This window comes from Rhinatrema bivittatum, chromosome 17 (genome assembly GCF_901001135.1).
Source record: "Rhinatrema bivittatum chromosome 17, aRhiBiv1.1, whole genome shotgun sequence".
Lineage (NCBI taxonomy): Eukaryota > Metazoa > Chordata > Amphibia > Gymnophiona > Rhinatrematidae > Rhinatrema > Rhinatrema bivittatum.
Window position 1 is genome coordinate 39,921,560 of NC_042631.1, and position 14,526 is coordinate 39,936,085.

General features: G+C 41.6%; 1 protein-coding gene across 1 annotated transcript in view; it reads left to right on the plus strand.

Annotated features, from left to right (window-relative positions):
• The window catches only part of LOC115079483 (mucin-5B-like), a 289,301-nt gene extending 284,833 nt beyond the window's left edge, over window positions 1-4,468 (plus strand). Inside the window, exon 40 of the mRNA XM_029583107.1 lies at window positions 3,729-4,468. Within this exon, the coding sequence (XP_029438967.1) occupies window positions 3,729-3,954 (226 nt within the window). The 3' untranslated portion in view covers window positions 3,955-4,468. The remainder of the gene's footprint in view (window positions 1-3,728) is intronic.
• Window positions 4,469-14,526: the final 10,058 nt, after the last annotated feature.

The window sequence follows — 14,526 nt, forward strand, 5'->3', positions numbered from 1 at the left end:
TAGCTTAGGGTTAGAGAGAAAATGGAAGAACTGAAGACAGAGCTCCCAGAGGTGTTAGATTCCTTCGTGGGCCATCCCTCTAGTTGAGCAGGGCGAGCGGGGGGTTGGAAATCCCTGGCCAGGTTTGACCCTTGATTCCAGGGAAAGGGAAAGCCAGGGTCCCTCACTCCCCCTGAGGCCAACTCCCCCAGTTTGGCCAGCTTCAGCATCCTGGAGCACCCAGAAACAGGAAAGTATAAGCTTTCTTTTGGTTTCTCTGGGTGGCTTGGGATGATGTTTCTTTAAGAGCTGATGTAAAAAAAAAAAAAAAATTCAAGTAAGGCCTGTTTTTTTTTCTCCGTTGGAGCAGCATCTGAGGGGGTTTGTCAGCTCCGCGTTGGGGTGAGGAGGAACCCGCATGGCTCGGGCTGTGTTTCAGCATCCGTAGCCAGGACACCGGTGGCAGCTTTCTTTCTCCCGCCTGGGGTTATTTTTAGTCATAGGCTATGTCGCGCACTATTCCATCTCACGATGAGCGTGGGAAAGCCTGTTGGGCCTGCGGAAGCAGGCACTCTCACGTCAGTGCGGCCCTTCTGTTCCCTGCTTGTGTCTCTGGAGGTGAGGGAGTCTCGGCACAGGGATCAGAGAGTAGGCACTGCACTCATGCTGCAGGCCCTGTGCAGGAGGCCCCAGTGGGGGTGAAGGAAATGGTGGCCATGGTTGAGGAAGGCAGGAATTCCCCTCCCCACTGTCTCCAGTGCACCAGGGGTCTAGAGAAGGGTTGGAGGTGCCAGCGGGTCCTAGGGAGGACCTGGTGGCTGCAGAGCAGGGAGACCACAGCAGGTTTTCCGCGGATTTTGTTTTGTTACTGCATGAGGCCTATCTTGCTTAGAAGGAGATGGTGGGTAAATGGCCAGCCATACAGAGGCTTCGAGGCAAGGCTAAGGTGTCTCTGAATTTGGGGGGTATTTTGTGTCACCTTGGCCTGGATCAGTCACAAGGACATGATTCCTTGGTTGCTTCTTATCCAGACGTGGTACATTTCCTTAAAGGAGTGAAACATTTGCGGCCCCCAGTCCGTAGGATTTGTCCATCCTGGAATCTTAATCTGGTTCTCCGGATGTTGTGTGATCCTCCCTTTGAACCTTTGAGAAGGGCTTCTTTGAAGGACTTTACCCTGAAAACGGTGTACCTCATGACGATTTGTTTGGTGAGGTGAGTTTTGGAGTTCCAGGCCTTATTGTGCAGGGAACCCTTTTTGCGAATTTCTGATGATAGGATTTCATTGTGGGTTGTTCCTTCCTTTTTGCCCAACATCGTTTCGGCCTTTCATCTTAGTCAGATAGTGGAGATGCTGTGGTTTTCTCACCTTGCGCCTGACTCTCCCCATGCATGGGAACTTCATCGTTTGGATATGCGTCGTGTTCTCCTAAGATAGCTCAAGGTCATGAATGGTTTTCGGACCTCAGACCATCTCTTTGTATTATTCAGTAGACCAAAGAAGGGTTGCAAATTTACTAAAAGTACGATTTGCTCGTTGGTTGACGGAGGCGATAATTTCGGCCTATATTTGTAAAGGTTAGTTAATTCCTGAAGGATTGCGGGTACATTTCACTAAAGCACAGGCAGCCTCCTGGGTAGAGTGTCTGCACAGTAATGTGGTCCTCTTTGCACACTTTTTCTAGACATTACCATTTGGATGTCAGGGCCCCAGAAGAGAGCTCCTTTGGTGAAAGTGTGCTGCATGCAGGTCTTTTGGAATCTCACCCAGTGTAAAGGGACTTGGGTACATCCCATTTGTCTGGACTGATCTAGGGTATGAACAGGAAAAGGAAAATAAGTTCTTACCTGCTAATTTTAATTCCTGGAATACCACAGATCAGTCCAGACTCCCATCCCATTATGATTATGAGTAATGTTTTCAAAAGACCTTTCCTGATTCTGGATGCTGCTGGTGATGCAGAGTTTAAGATTCTGCTGCAGAAGTATTAAGAAAAATGTGTGTTTTGAGATTCAAAATTCCTTTTCTTGGCCCTAGTTCTGGGGTCACTTTGGTTGGGAGTTCCAACTTGTTTTCTAGCTTGCCTTATTGGGAGAAATCCTTGGAGTTTGGGGATAGACATCTTGGCTCGGGTACAGGGCAATACTGAGGGACTGCAGGTGGCACTCTCGGTTAAGTAGCAGTGCCTGAAAAGTATTTATTCTTTGCCTCCAACTACTTGTAGGGATGCAAAACCCACTTGTCTGGACTGATCTGTGGTATTCCAGGAATGAAAATTAGCAAATAAGAAGCAATTTTCCTTTCAATGGCATCTCTCAATTCAGCACAAAATACCTTCAATTCCTAACAGGTAGTGCTGCTTTCAGTATATTGTCTAATAATTTAGATTGTAAACAACATTTGATAGCTTGCATGCTAAAATTTTGGTAGGAACAAAAACAACCAACCACACCAAGCCTATTCTTTATCAAATTCACTGGCAGGATAGCATTTAAAGCTCTCTGCTTTGTCTTCAAATGCGTCAACAAACGGGCTTCCGAATCCCTCTCCCAACTTCTCTCTGGTAACGCGCATTTAAGAAAACTGTGATCCTCCCAAGTAGTTCTTCTTCCCTCTTCACTGCAGCCAAATTGTCCTGCAGACAACTTCATGCGTTCAGTTTACACATCAAACATCTGGAACAAAATACCCTTCAACCTATTCAGGAGACTAGCAAAGTCATGGTTTTTCAGTCAGACCTTCAGCCAGATTTATTTATTTATTTAAAGCTTTTTATATACCGAGGTATAGCTAGCTGCCTTAACTCCGGTTTACATCATCAACAACCATTACATAAAACAGTAAGTGAACTCAGAGTATAATGTGAGCAACACGGTTACTCCTTATTACAATTTACATTTACCAATTTAACACAGAACACAACCTTACCTCTAACGGTAACTGGTCTGAGTAACAAGATTACAAAAAAACTAACCAAAAAATCTCTTATTCTTGACATATCTAATCAACATTATGCATTGTCAAAGGTAAGACTGTTCAACATATCAGGTAAACATGGCGGATCTGATCATGTGTAGTATCTTCAGAGACCAACATCATCATGGCCTACTTACCTGAACTCCTGTCTAGGAACTTTTCATACCCAACTCAATGCCATTCTGATTCTAAACTATACTTATGTCTATCTTTATCTAAATTGTTGTAATCTGCCTTGAGGACGCTCTGTAAAAAGGCAAAATATCAAATACATATAAATAAATACAAATAAAGTAGACATGAGCTCTGAGTCGACACTGATTTAATGTCCTTTACTCGGAAATATCTTAAAGAAAAACCTAGAACAACATAAAAGCAAGCACCTACACACTTACAATATTTAGAGACAGAAAGTGTTTATTAGGGATGTGCATTTGTTTTTAACAAATGGCAATCCTGTCCAAACAGCCATTCTTGTTTTAGTCCATTTTACCATGAAACAAATGCCCATTCTCTCCTAAATCCCCCAAATTTTCAGGTTATTCCTTTTCAGACAATAGTGTGCATATTTGCAAATAGGGTACGCTGTTTTACAAAAACAAATAAAAAAAAGAATAATAAAAAGGCCACAAAACAAAGAAATGAAAAATAAAAAGCCTTGAAAACAAAATAAACTGAAATCACAATTTTGGCCATGAATATCTCTATGGTGTTCTAATCATTCTTGAAGCAGGTTTTCACATATTTTTCTTTTTCTTTTGTGTCATGTAAGGTACTCGAGTAAAACAAATATGATGGAGCATGCATGCTCTTGCTGCCAGGAGCTCCGGGTTAGAAACATGACGGTACAGCTGACATGCCCGGATGGCACCTCCGTTCCCTACAACTACACTTATGTGGAAGAGTGCGGCTGTGCGAGCACTGTGTGCGTTCCAGAACAAGGCGCTCAGCAATCAGCCGGCACATTAAGGAGAAGAAGAGCAGTAGGAAGGAAATGAAATGAAGAGAAAGTACAAGCAACAGATATGAAAGGATCAAGAAGCGATTAGAATACTAGTTAGATGACTGAAATATTCTGTGAATGTGCTAAAAATATCTCTGAGCTTCTTGCTTATTTTTCAGCTTTGGTTACAAGTCGGAGTAGTGTTTCAGAGTTGGAAAGTATTCAAAACAGTTTTGCCAACTTTCTATAGATAAGATGAGAGGAACTGGTTAAATAAAATAGCAACTAGCATTTTGATTTCAAAGATAAACTTGGATAACCTACAGTTCCTCTTGAGTACTGTGGGTATAGTAATTTGTTATATGCAAGGAACTGTAATGTACAATAACACAGATCTGTAGAGTCCATGTTCTGACATTTGTGACAGGAGGACAGCAGACACTGTTTACGCTTCCAAGTCACTTCCAAAAAATGCCACCGCCGGCATTTCCTGATGTAACAACAGCTAAAGTGTCTTGTCAGTTGCTGTTATATAAAATCCAGTTCCTTCAGCCCTCCTTAAATAAGCACAGTTCATGCAAAGAGTGAGAGCAATGACCAAAAATCTATAAACTGCAATTCTGCCATCTTCTGTATGTCTCTTTCTTGCATTATCTAAGATAATTTAGCTTGCAGGTAACATTTGATAGCTTGCACACTGAGGAATATATTTTATTCATGTTTGGTTTTCTGAGGAAGTTTGTTGCAGATGCTGTGGAAAGCTTCTGCAGCATACTCAGTGTTTACAAGATGTTGGCATAATTTGTAATGACATGCAGATCTTGGTCATACTGTTTACATAATTAATATATTATTGTCAGAAGGGTAAAATGAAGGACTTTATTAGTAGTGATATATTTAAAATGATCATATATGATTATGCCTAGACAACCAAACTATTATTTTTATAAGATTTTTAAGGGTTTGTCAGTCTCTCTGTTTAGCACCTGGATTTGATTTTGGGAAGAAGCCATCATGTTTTCCATTCCTTGATATTTTCATCTTGTCTAGGGTAATTCCTTAATAAACTTTCAGCATCACTAAACCTCTGACTCTGGTGGAATATTATTTCTAGTTTCTTTCCATTCCAACATTAGCGGTATTTTTCCAATTAAAAAGCAGTAGTAGTACCAGAACTTTTTTTCTTTTCTCTATTTGGAAAGAATTCAAATTGAATTAGCAATGAAAATAAATTAGTTTCCCCTTAAAACTACTGCACTTCAGTAAGACAAACAGAAACAGTATGGGGCGGATTTTCAGAGCCCTGCTCGCCTAAATCCGCCCAAAACCGGGCGGATTTAGGCGAGCAGGGCCCTGCGCGCCGGTGAGCCTATTTTACATAGGCCTACCGGCGCGCACAGAGCCCCGGGACTCGCATAAGTCCCGGGGTTCTCCGAGGGGGGCGTGTCGGGGGCGGGCCTGGTCGTCGCGGCGTTTAGGGGGCATGTCGGCAGCGTTTTGGGGGCGGGTACGGGGGCGTGGCTACAGCCCAGAGGGGTCTGGGGGCGTGGCCGCACCCTCCATACCCGCCCCCAGGTCGCGTCCCGGCGCGCAACAGGCCCGCTGGCGCGCGGGGATTTACTTCTCCCTCCGGGAGGCGTAAATCCCCGGAGAAAGGTAAGGGGGGGGGGTGTAGACAGGGTCGGGCGGGGGGGTTAGGTAGAGGAAGGGAGGGGAAGGTGAGGGGAGGGCGTTAGAGGATTCCCTCCAAGGCCGCTCCGATTTCGGAGCGGCCTTGGAGGGAACGGGGGTAGGCTGCGCGGCTCGGCGCGCGCCGGCTATACAGAATTCATAGCCTTGCGCGCGCCGATCCAGGATTTTAGTGGATACGTGCGGCTCCGCGCGTATCTACTAAAATCCAGCGTACTTTTGCTGGTGCCTGATGCGCCAGCAAAAGTACGCCTATTCGCGTTTTTTGAAAATCTACCCCACTATGAGTAATAATTTCCTAAGTATACTGATACAATTTATAGTCTGTTCAGAAAGAATAGGGTAGGGCATTAATTAAAGAATGACATTATAGCATCTGAAATGCACGTGTGTAGGAAAGGGAAGAGGCACTATGGAAAAATGGAACTCCTACTGACACCAGTGTGTTGTACAGACCTCAAACACAAGTTACAAGAGTTGGATACAGATTTAGTTGATTGTACTCATTAGATTACCACATGGCATACTGAGTCCATCACATGCCATACTGAGTCCATCAAGCCCAGCATCCTGTTTCCAACAGTGGCCAATCCAGGCTATAAGAACCTGGATTGGCCACTGTTGCAGTGGCTATTTTCTAAGCCAACGTAATTAATAGCAGGTAATGGACTTCACCTCCAAGAACTTGCATTCAACATTCCACCCAGCCACTCTTCTTCCAAAACTTGAACCCCTCATTATTTCATCTTCATCCATTTGACGTATACAACTGAGATCTTTCATTCATAACCACCATATTTACTTCATCCTTATTATACATTCATTAACACATTCACCCCCTTCCCAGATTCCCATCTTTCCCCCTCCTTTTATTGATCAATTTTCACCATTTCTTTCTACCCCCTACCCATTCCTTCTGTCAATTCCTACATTCCCCATGGCATTCTACCCCTATGTTTATTTAAGTAAACTTTTGTTTAATGCTAGTATGTATCTAGCTTTTTATCAATTTATGTACATTTCACTCTCAAATTTTATTTAAATTTTTGTTTTAATTCTCTGTGAACCGTTTTGACAAAATTTTATTTTAAAAAACGGTATATAAATATTTTTAAATAAATAAATAACGTATCCAATCCTTTTTTAAACACAGCTATACCATATGCACTAACCACATCCTCTGTCAAAAAATTCAGAGTTTAATTGTGCGTTGAGTGAAAAAGAACTTTCTCCGATTAGTTTTAAATAAATGTGCCACATACTAACTTCATGGAGTGCCCCCTAGTCTTTCTATTATCCGAAAGAGTAAATAACTAATTCACATCTACCCGTTCTAGACCTCTCATGATTTTAAACACCTCTATCATATCCCCCCTCAGCCGTCTCTTCTCCAAGCTGAAAAGTCCTAACCTCTTTAGTCTTTCCTCATAGGGGAGCTGTTCCATTCCCCTTATTTTGGTAGCCCTTCTCTGTACCTTCTCCATCACAATTATATCTTTTTTGAGATGCGGCGACCAGAATATTACATAGTATTCAAGGTGCGGTCTCACCATGGAGCGATATGGAGGCATTATGACATTTTCCGTTTTATTCACCATTCTCTTTCTAATAATTCCCAACATTCTGTTTGCTTTTTTGACTGCCGCAGCACACTGAACCGACGATTTCAATGTGTTATCCACTATGATACCTAGATCTCTTTCTTGGGTTGTAGCACCTAATATGGAACCCAACATTGTGTAATTATAGCATGGGTTATTTTTCCCTATATGCATCACCTTGCGCTTATCCACATTAAATTTCATTTGCCAATTTGATGCCCAATTTTCCAGTCTCACAAGATCTTCCTGCAATTTATCACAATCTGCTTGTGATTTAACTACTCTGAACAATTTTGTATCATCTGCAAATCTGATTACCTCACTCATCGTATTTCTTTCCAGATCATTTATAAATATATTGAAAAGTAAGGGTCCCAATACAGATCCCTGAGGCACTTCACTGCCCACTCCCTTGCACTGCGAAAATTGTGCATTTAATCCTACTCTCTGTTTCCTGTCTTTTAGCCAGTTTGAAATCCACGAAAGGACATCACCACCTATCCCATGACTTTTTACTTTTCCTAGAAGCCTCTCATGAAGAACTTTGTCAAACGCCTTCTGAAAATCCAAGTACAGTACATCTACCGGTTTACCTTTATCCACATGTTTATTAACTCTTTCAAAAAAGTGAAGCAGATTTGTGAGGCAAGATTTTCCTTGGGTAAATCCATGCTGACTTTGTTCCATTAAACCATGTCTTTCTATATGTTCTGTGATTTTGTTTAGAACACTTTCCACTATTTTTCCTGGCACAGAAGTCAGGCTAACCGGTCTGTAGTTTCTCGGATCACCCCTGAAGCCCTTTTTAAATATTGGTGTTATATTAGCGATCCTCCAGTCTTCAGGTACAATGGATGATCTTAATGATAGGTTACACATTTTTACTATTCTACAAATGGGATACTGTTGCTGGTGGATAATTTTCTGTGAGGTATGTGATTTTCCTACTAAAGGTGGTTGCATATGCTAGGAAGATTTTAATCTGCCAGATTAGATCATCCCCTCTGCAAAAACAGCAGTAGGGATATCTTGGATTCCCTTCAAGGGATGCACCTCAAGAGACTACTAGAAGAACTTACACAGGAGGAAGCAATACTGGACCTGGAACTTACATAAGAGCATAACATATGACACACTGGGTCAGACCAAGGGTATCAAGCCCAATATCCTATGTCCAACAGTGGACAATCCAAGTCACAAGTACTTGGTAAGTACCCAAACATTAAGCAGATCCCATTCTACTAATGCAAGTAATAGCAGTGGCTATTCTCTATTGATTAATAGCATAAGAACATAAGAACATAAGAAAATGCCATACTGGGTCAGACCAAGGGTCCATCAAGCCCAGCATCCTGTTTCCAACAGTGGCCAATCCAGGCCATAAGAACCTGGCAAGTACCCAAAAACTAAGTCTATTCCATGTAACCATTGCTAATGGCAGTGGCTATTCTCTAAGTGAACTTAATAGCAGGTAATGGACTTCTCCTCCAAGAACTTATCCAATCCTTTTTTAAACACAGCTATACTACCTGCACGAACCACATTCTCTGGCAACAAATTCCAGAGTTTAATTGTGCGTTGAGTAAAAAAGAACTTTCTCCGATTAGTTTTAAATGTGCCCCATGCTAACTACATGGAGTGTCCCCTAGTCCTTCTACTATCCGAAAGAGTAAATAACCGATTCACATCTACCCGTTCTAGACCTCTCATGATTTTAAACACCTCTATCATATCCCCCCTCAGTCGTCTCTTCTCCAAGCTGAAAAGTCCTAATCTCTTTAGTCTTTCCTCATAGGGGAGTTGTTCCATTCCCCTTATCATTTTGGTAGCCCTTCTCTGTACCTTCTCCATCGCAATTATATCTTTTTTGAGATGCGGCGACCAGAATTGTACACAGTATTCAAGGTGCGGTCTCACCATGGAGCGATACAGAGGCATTATGACATTTTCCGTTTTATTCATCATTCCTTTTCTAATAATTCCCAACATTCTGTTTGCTTTTTTGACTGCCGCAGCACACTGAACCGACGATTTCAATGTGTTATCCACTATGACACCTAGATCTCTTTCTTGGGTTGTAGCACCTAATATGGAACCCAACATCGTGTAATTATAGCATGGGTTATTTTTCCCTATATGCATCACCTTGCACTTATCCACATTAAATTTCATCTGCCATTTGGATGCCCAATTTTCCAGTCTCACAAGGTCTTCCTGCAATTTATCACAATCTGCTTGTGATTTAACTACTCTGCACAATTTTGTGTCATCTGCAAATTTGATTATCTCACTCGTCGTATTTCTTTCCAGATCATTTATAAATATATTGAACAGTAAGGGTCCCAATACAGATCCCTGAGGCACTCCACTGTCCACTCCCTTCCACTGAGAAAATTGTGCATTTAATCCTACTCTCTGTTTCCTGTCTTTTAGCCAGTTTGAAATCCACGAAAGGACATCACCACCTATCCCATGACTTTTTACTTTTCCTAGAAGCCTCTCATGAAGAACTTTGTCAAACGCCTTCTGAAAATCCAAGTATACTATATCTACCGGTTCACCTTTATCCACATGTTTATTAACTCCTTCAAAAAAGTGAAGCAGATTTGTGAGGCAAGACTTGCCCTGGGTAAAGCCATGCTGACTTTGTTCCATTAAACCATGTCTTTCTATATGTTCTGTGATTTTGATGTTTAGAACACTTTCCACTATTTTTCCTGGCACTGAAGTCAGGCTAACCGGTCTGTAGTTTCCCGGATCGCCCCTGGAGCCCTTTTTAAATATTGGGGTTACATTTGCTATCCTCCAGTCTTCAGGTACAATGGATGATTTTAATGATAAGTTACAAATTTTTACTAATAGGTCTGAAATTTCATTTTTTAGTTCCTTCAGAACTCTGGGGTGTATACCATCCGGTCCAGGTGATTTACTACTCTTCAGTTTGTCAATCAGGCCTACCACATCTTCTAGGTTCACCGTGATTTGATTCAGTCCATCTGAATCATTACCCATGAAAACCTTCTCCATTACGGGTACCTCCCCAACATCCTCTTCAGTAAACACCGAAGCAAAGAAATCATTTAATCTTTCCGCGATGGCCTTATCTTCTCTAAGTGCCCCTTTAACCCCTTGATCATCTAACGGTCCAACTGACTCCCTCACAGGCTTTCTGCTTCGGATATATTTAAAAAAGTTTTTACTGTGAGTTTTTGCCTCTACAGCCAACTTCTTTTCAAATTCTCTCTTAGCCTGTCTTATCAATGTCTTACATTTAACTTGCCAATGTTTATGCTTTATCCTATTTTCTTCTGTTGGATCCTTCTTCCAATTTTTGAATGAAGATCTTTTGGCTAAAATAGCTTCTTTCACCTCCCCTTTTAACCATGCCGGTAATCGTTTTGCCTTCTTTCCACCTTTCTTAATGTGTGGAATACATCTGGACTGTGCTTCTAGAATGGTATTTTTTAACAATGGCCACGCCTCTTGGACATTTTTTACTTTTGTAGCTGCTCCTTTCAGTTTTTTTCTAACTATTTTTCTCATTTTATCAAAGTTTCCCTTTTGAAAGTTTAGCACGAGAGCCTTGGATTTGCACACTGTTCCTTTTCCAGTCATTAAATCAAATTTGATCATATTATGATCACTATTGCCAGTTTATGGACTTCTCCTCCAGGAACTTATCCAAGCCATTTTTTAAACCCATCTACACTAACTTCCTTAACCACATCCTCTGGTAATTAATTCCAGAGCTTAATTGTGCATTAAGTGAAAAAATATTTTTCTCCAATTTGTTTTAAATGTGCTACTTGCTAACTTCATGGAGTGTTCCCTAGTCCTTGTATTAACCGAAAAAGTAAATAACTGTTTCACATTTACCAGTTCAAGTCCTTTCATGATGATGTAGACCTCTATCATATTCCCTCCTTAGCTGTCACTTCTCCAAGATGGACAGTCCTAGCCTCTTTAGCCTTTCCTCATAGGGGATGCCATTCCATGCCCTTTATCATTTTGGTGGCCTTTCTCTGTACTTTCGTCAGTGCAAAATGTTGCATTCACTGGACCACGGGCCCATCCCGTTTCCTGCTGCCCTTACCACTACACAGGGCCAGACCTCCTCCTCTTCCAATGCTGCATCAACTTTCTGGAACATGGCCAACTGCTGCGCCTACCTCCAGACTCTCGTCTGCTCCCTGGCCTCAGGCCCTCCTCTTCACTGCAGGATGCTGCCAGATCCCCAAGGCACGCTTTCTCCCTTAGGATGTATGCACAATGACTGACCTAAATTTAAAGGGCCAGTGGCAAGAACCCCCTGGATGCATTCCCTGATGATGTTACCTAACCAGCCCTATAAAAGGCTGAGATGGAGAACCCTCCAGTGCCTTGGCAATAGCTCGACTCCATTGGAAAATTACTTTGCCTCTGCATAACTGATTCCTGGTTCCTGATCCTTGCTTCCTGGTTCCTGCTTCTGTTGTGTGTTCTGTTCCTGGTTCCTTGGTGGTCTGGTTTGTCTTCTAAGTTCTTGTCTATGTGGTCAGTCTTCCCTTCATCTGTCTTCAGCATCTCGTCTTGCTCCTGTGTCTCCTCGTCCTCTCTCTTTCTCTTCATTCCTCGTCCCATCAAATTGGACTTCTGGCTCTGACTTGAATTGGACTTCTGGCTTGACCTCGGATTGGACTTAGATGCTGCTTGACCTCTGCCTGCCTCTGGCTACTGCCTGCCTACAGTTACTGCTTGAACTTTGCCTGCCCTGACCACAACACTGAGTGAACTCTGCTCGTCACTGGCCACAGTATCTGTTGACTGCCACCTGACTCAATCACTGCTCGTACAGACTGGTTTTTCACCCTTCTTGCCTGCAACATCGTCTATGTGATGGATCGTCACCTCCACAGAAGCCCATGCCTAAATCCAGCCAGCCCCGGCACACGAGGGCTCAATCTAAGGGAAACAAGGGCTGCTATTGGTGAAGCTCCAGTTGGGCCTCTGTACCAGCCAGCTCCACCTGCCGATGGTGTGGAGCTGCAAGGCTTCTTCCTGCAGGTTGTGCGAACTCCACCTTAGCCCAAGGGTACACTTACATAACAGAAACTATATCTTTTTTGAGATGCGGTGATCAGAATTGTACACAGTATTCAAGGTGCGGTCTCACCATTAAGCGAATCAGAAACATTATGACAACCTCCATTTTATTCACCATTCCCTTCCTAATAATTCCTAACATTCTGTTTGCTTTTTTGATTGCACACTGAGCTGGCGATTTCAATGTATTATCCACTATGATGCCTAGATCTCTTTCCTGGGTGGTAACTCCTAAAATGGAACCTAATATTGTGTAGCTACAGCAAGGATTATTTTTCCCTATATGCATCACCTTGCACTTGTCCACATTAAATTTCATCTACCATATGGGCACCCAATCTTCCAGTCTTGCGAGGTCTTCCTGAAGTTTATCACAATCCACTTGTGATTTAACTACTTTTGCATAATTTTGTGTCATCTGCAAATATGATTACCTCACTCGTCGTATCTCTTCCCAGATGATTTATAAATATATTATAAAGCACCAATCCAAGTACAGATCCCTGAGGCACTCCACTGTTTACCTTTTTACACTGTGAAAACAGACCATTTAATCCTCCAGTCTTGCGAGGTCTTCCTGAAGTTTATCACAATCCACTTGTGATTTAACTACTTTTGCATAATTTTGTGTCATCTGCAAATATGATTACCTCACTCGTCGTATCTCTTCCCAGATGATTTATAAATATATTATAAAGCACCAATCCAAGTACAGATCCCTGAGGCACTCCACTGTTTACCTTTTTACACTGTGAAAACAGACCATTTAATCCTACTCTCTGTTTCCTTTGCAGTCCTCTAAAGGACATCGCCTCCTATCCCATTACTTTTTAGTTTTCTTAGAAGCCTCTCATGCGGGACTTTGTCGAATACCTTCTGAAAATCCAAATACACCTCATCTACCGGTTCACTTTTGTCTACATATTTATTTCCCGACACACAGGGGATTTCTACCTATTGAGATTCTATTGTGCATTTAGTCTCTGAGGATCTTTATCCTGTTGGACTTAATGTCATCCTGGACATAAAGTGCCACCTCCCCACCAAGATTTTCCTCCCTATCATTGTGATATAATTTGTACCCTGGTTTTGCACTATCCCATTGGCAATGGTTATTCTCCTTCTACCAGGTCTCTGAGATGCTAATTAAGTCTATCTCATCCTTCACTGCTATACACTCAGACCTGGCATTGGCAGACATTTCAAAGTGTCTTTTTTGTTTGTATTAACAGCCTCCTTTTCAGTTAACAGGGCTAATTTGGAATTTTTAGCTCAGGTGATTCTTTACTTATAGACACATGGACTATTTTTGCTTTTATTGGAACTTCTCTGTTTGGGTTTATTTATTTATTGTGTTTTTATACAGTTTTTCTCAAATCTAAATGGTTTATATGTTTAACACATATCTCATATCATAAAATATTTAAAACATCTATACATCACATTTTTATATTAAAAACAGACTGATACAAATACAAATTCAAAAGCATCTTATTCATTCCTTTTTTTTTTTGCCACCCAACCTGTACCATACAAAATGCTCCCCTCCCACTGCTCTAATAAAGCTTCAGTTTTCAAATACCTACCTGAAGAACCATGTCTTTAACGATTTTTAAACAATTTCTGATCTCTCAATGATCGCAGCTCTTCTGGCATTAAATTCCAGAGTATCGGCCCTGCCACTGTTATAACCCTCGCAAGCACAGTGTGAACACTATAAGAGAGGGAAATAGTATTTTAACTATTCACCACAACCATATATTAAACTAAACTGGAGACAATATCATAGGCGAAGTGCTCACAATCAAATCTCGATCTGCTGTCTCTCGCCCTCAATGGGCCGCAGGCAGTAATCAGCCTGTGAGCTCAAACGATTTTTAATCATTTATTGTCTCCTGTCTACCCAACCCTCACTCCAAAAAACATACTTTATTTAATCAATTAGTCTTTAAACCATTAAAGTGCAAAGTTATCAAAACAGCTCATATATTTCTCAGAATCTGTAACTTTCTACCGGTTAGTAACCCACTAATAATCACCAAATATTCAGCCACGCGAGTGGTCACTCAAATATCAAAAAGGTATACTTCCATTATCCACCCCGACATGGTCCATGTTTCGACTCACAAGGAGTCTTTTTCAAGGGGAATGAAGATGACAGATCACTATGTCACCGGTATGTTATTTTCATTCAGTTCCTGTGAAACAATATGAAAAAATATATATAAAATTAATTTAAAAAAGTCCAAACCCTC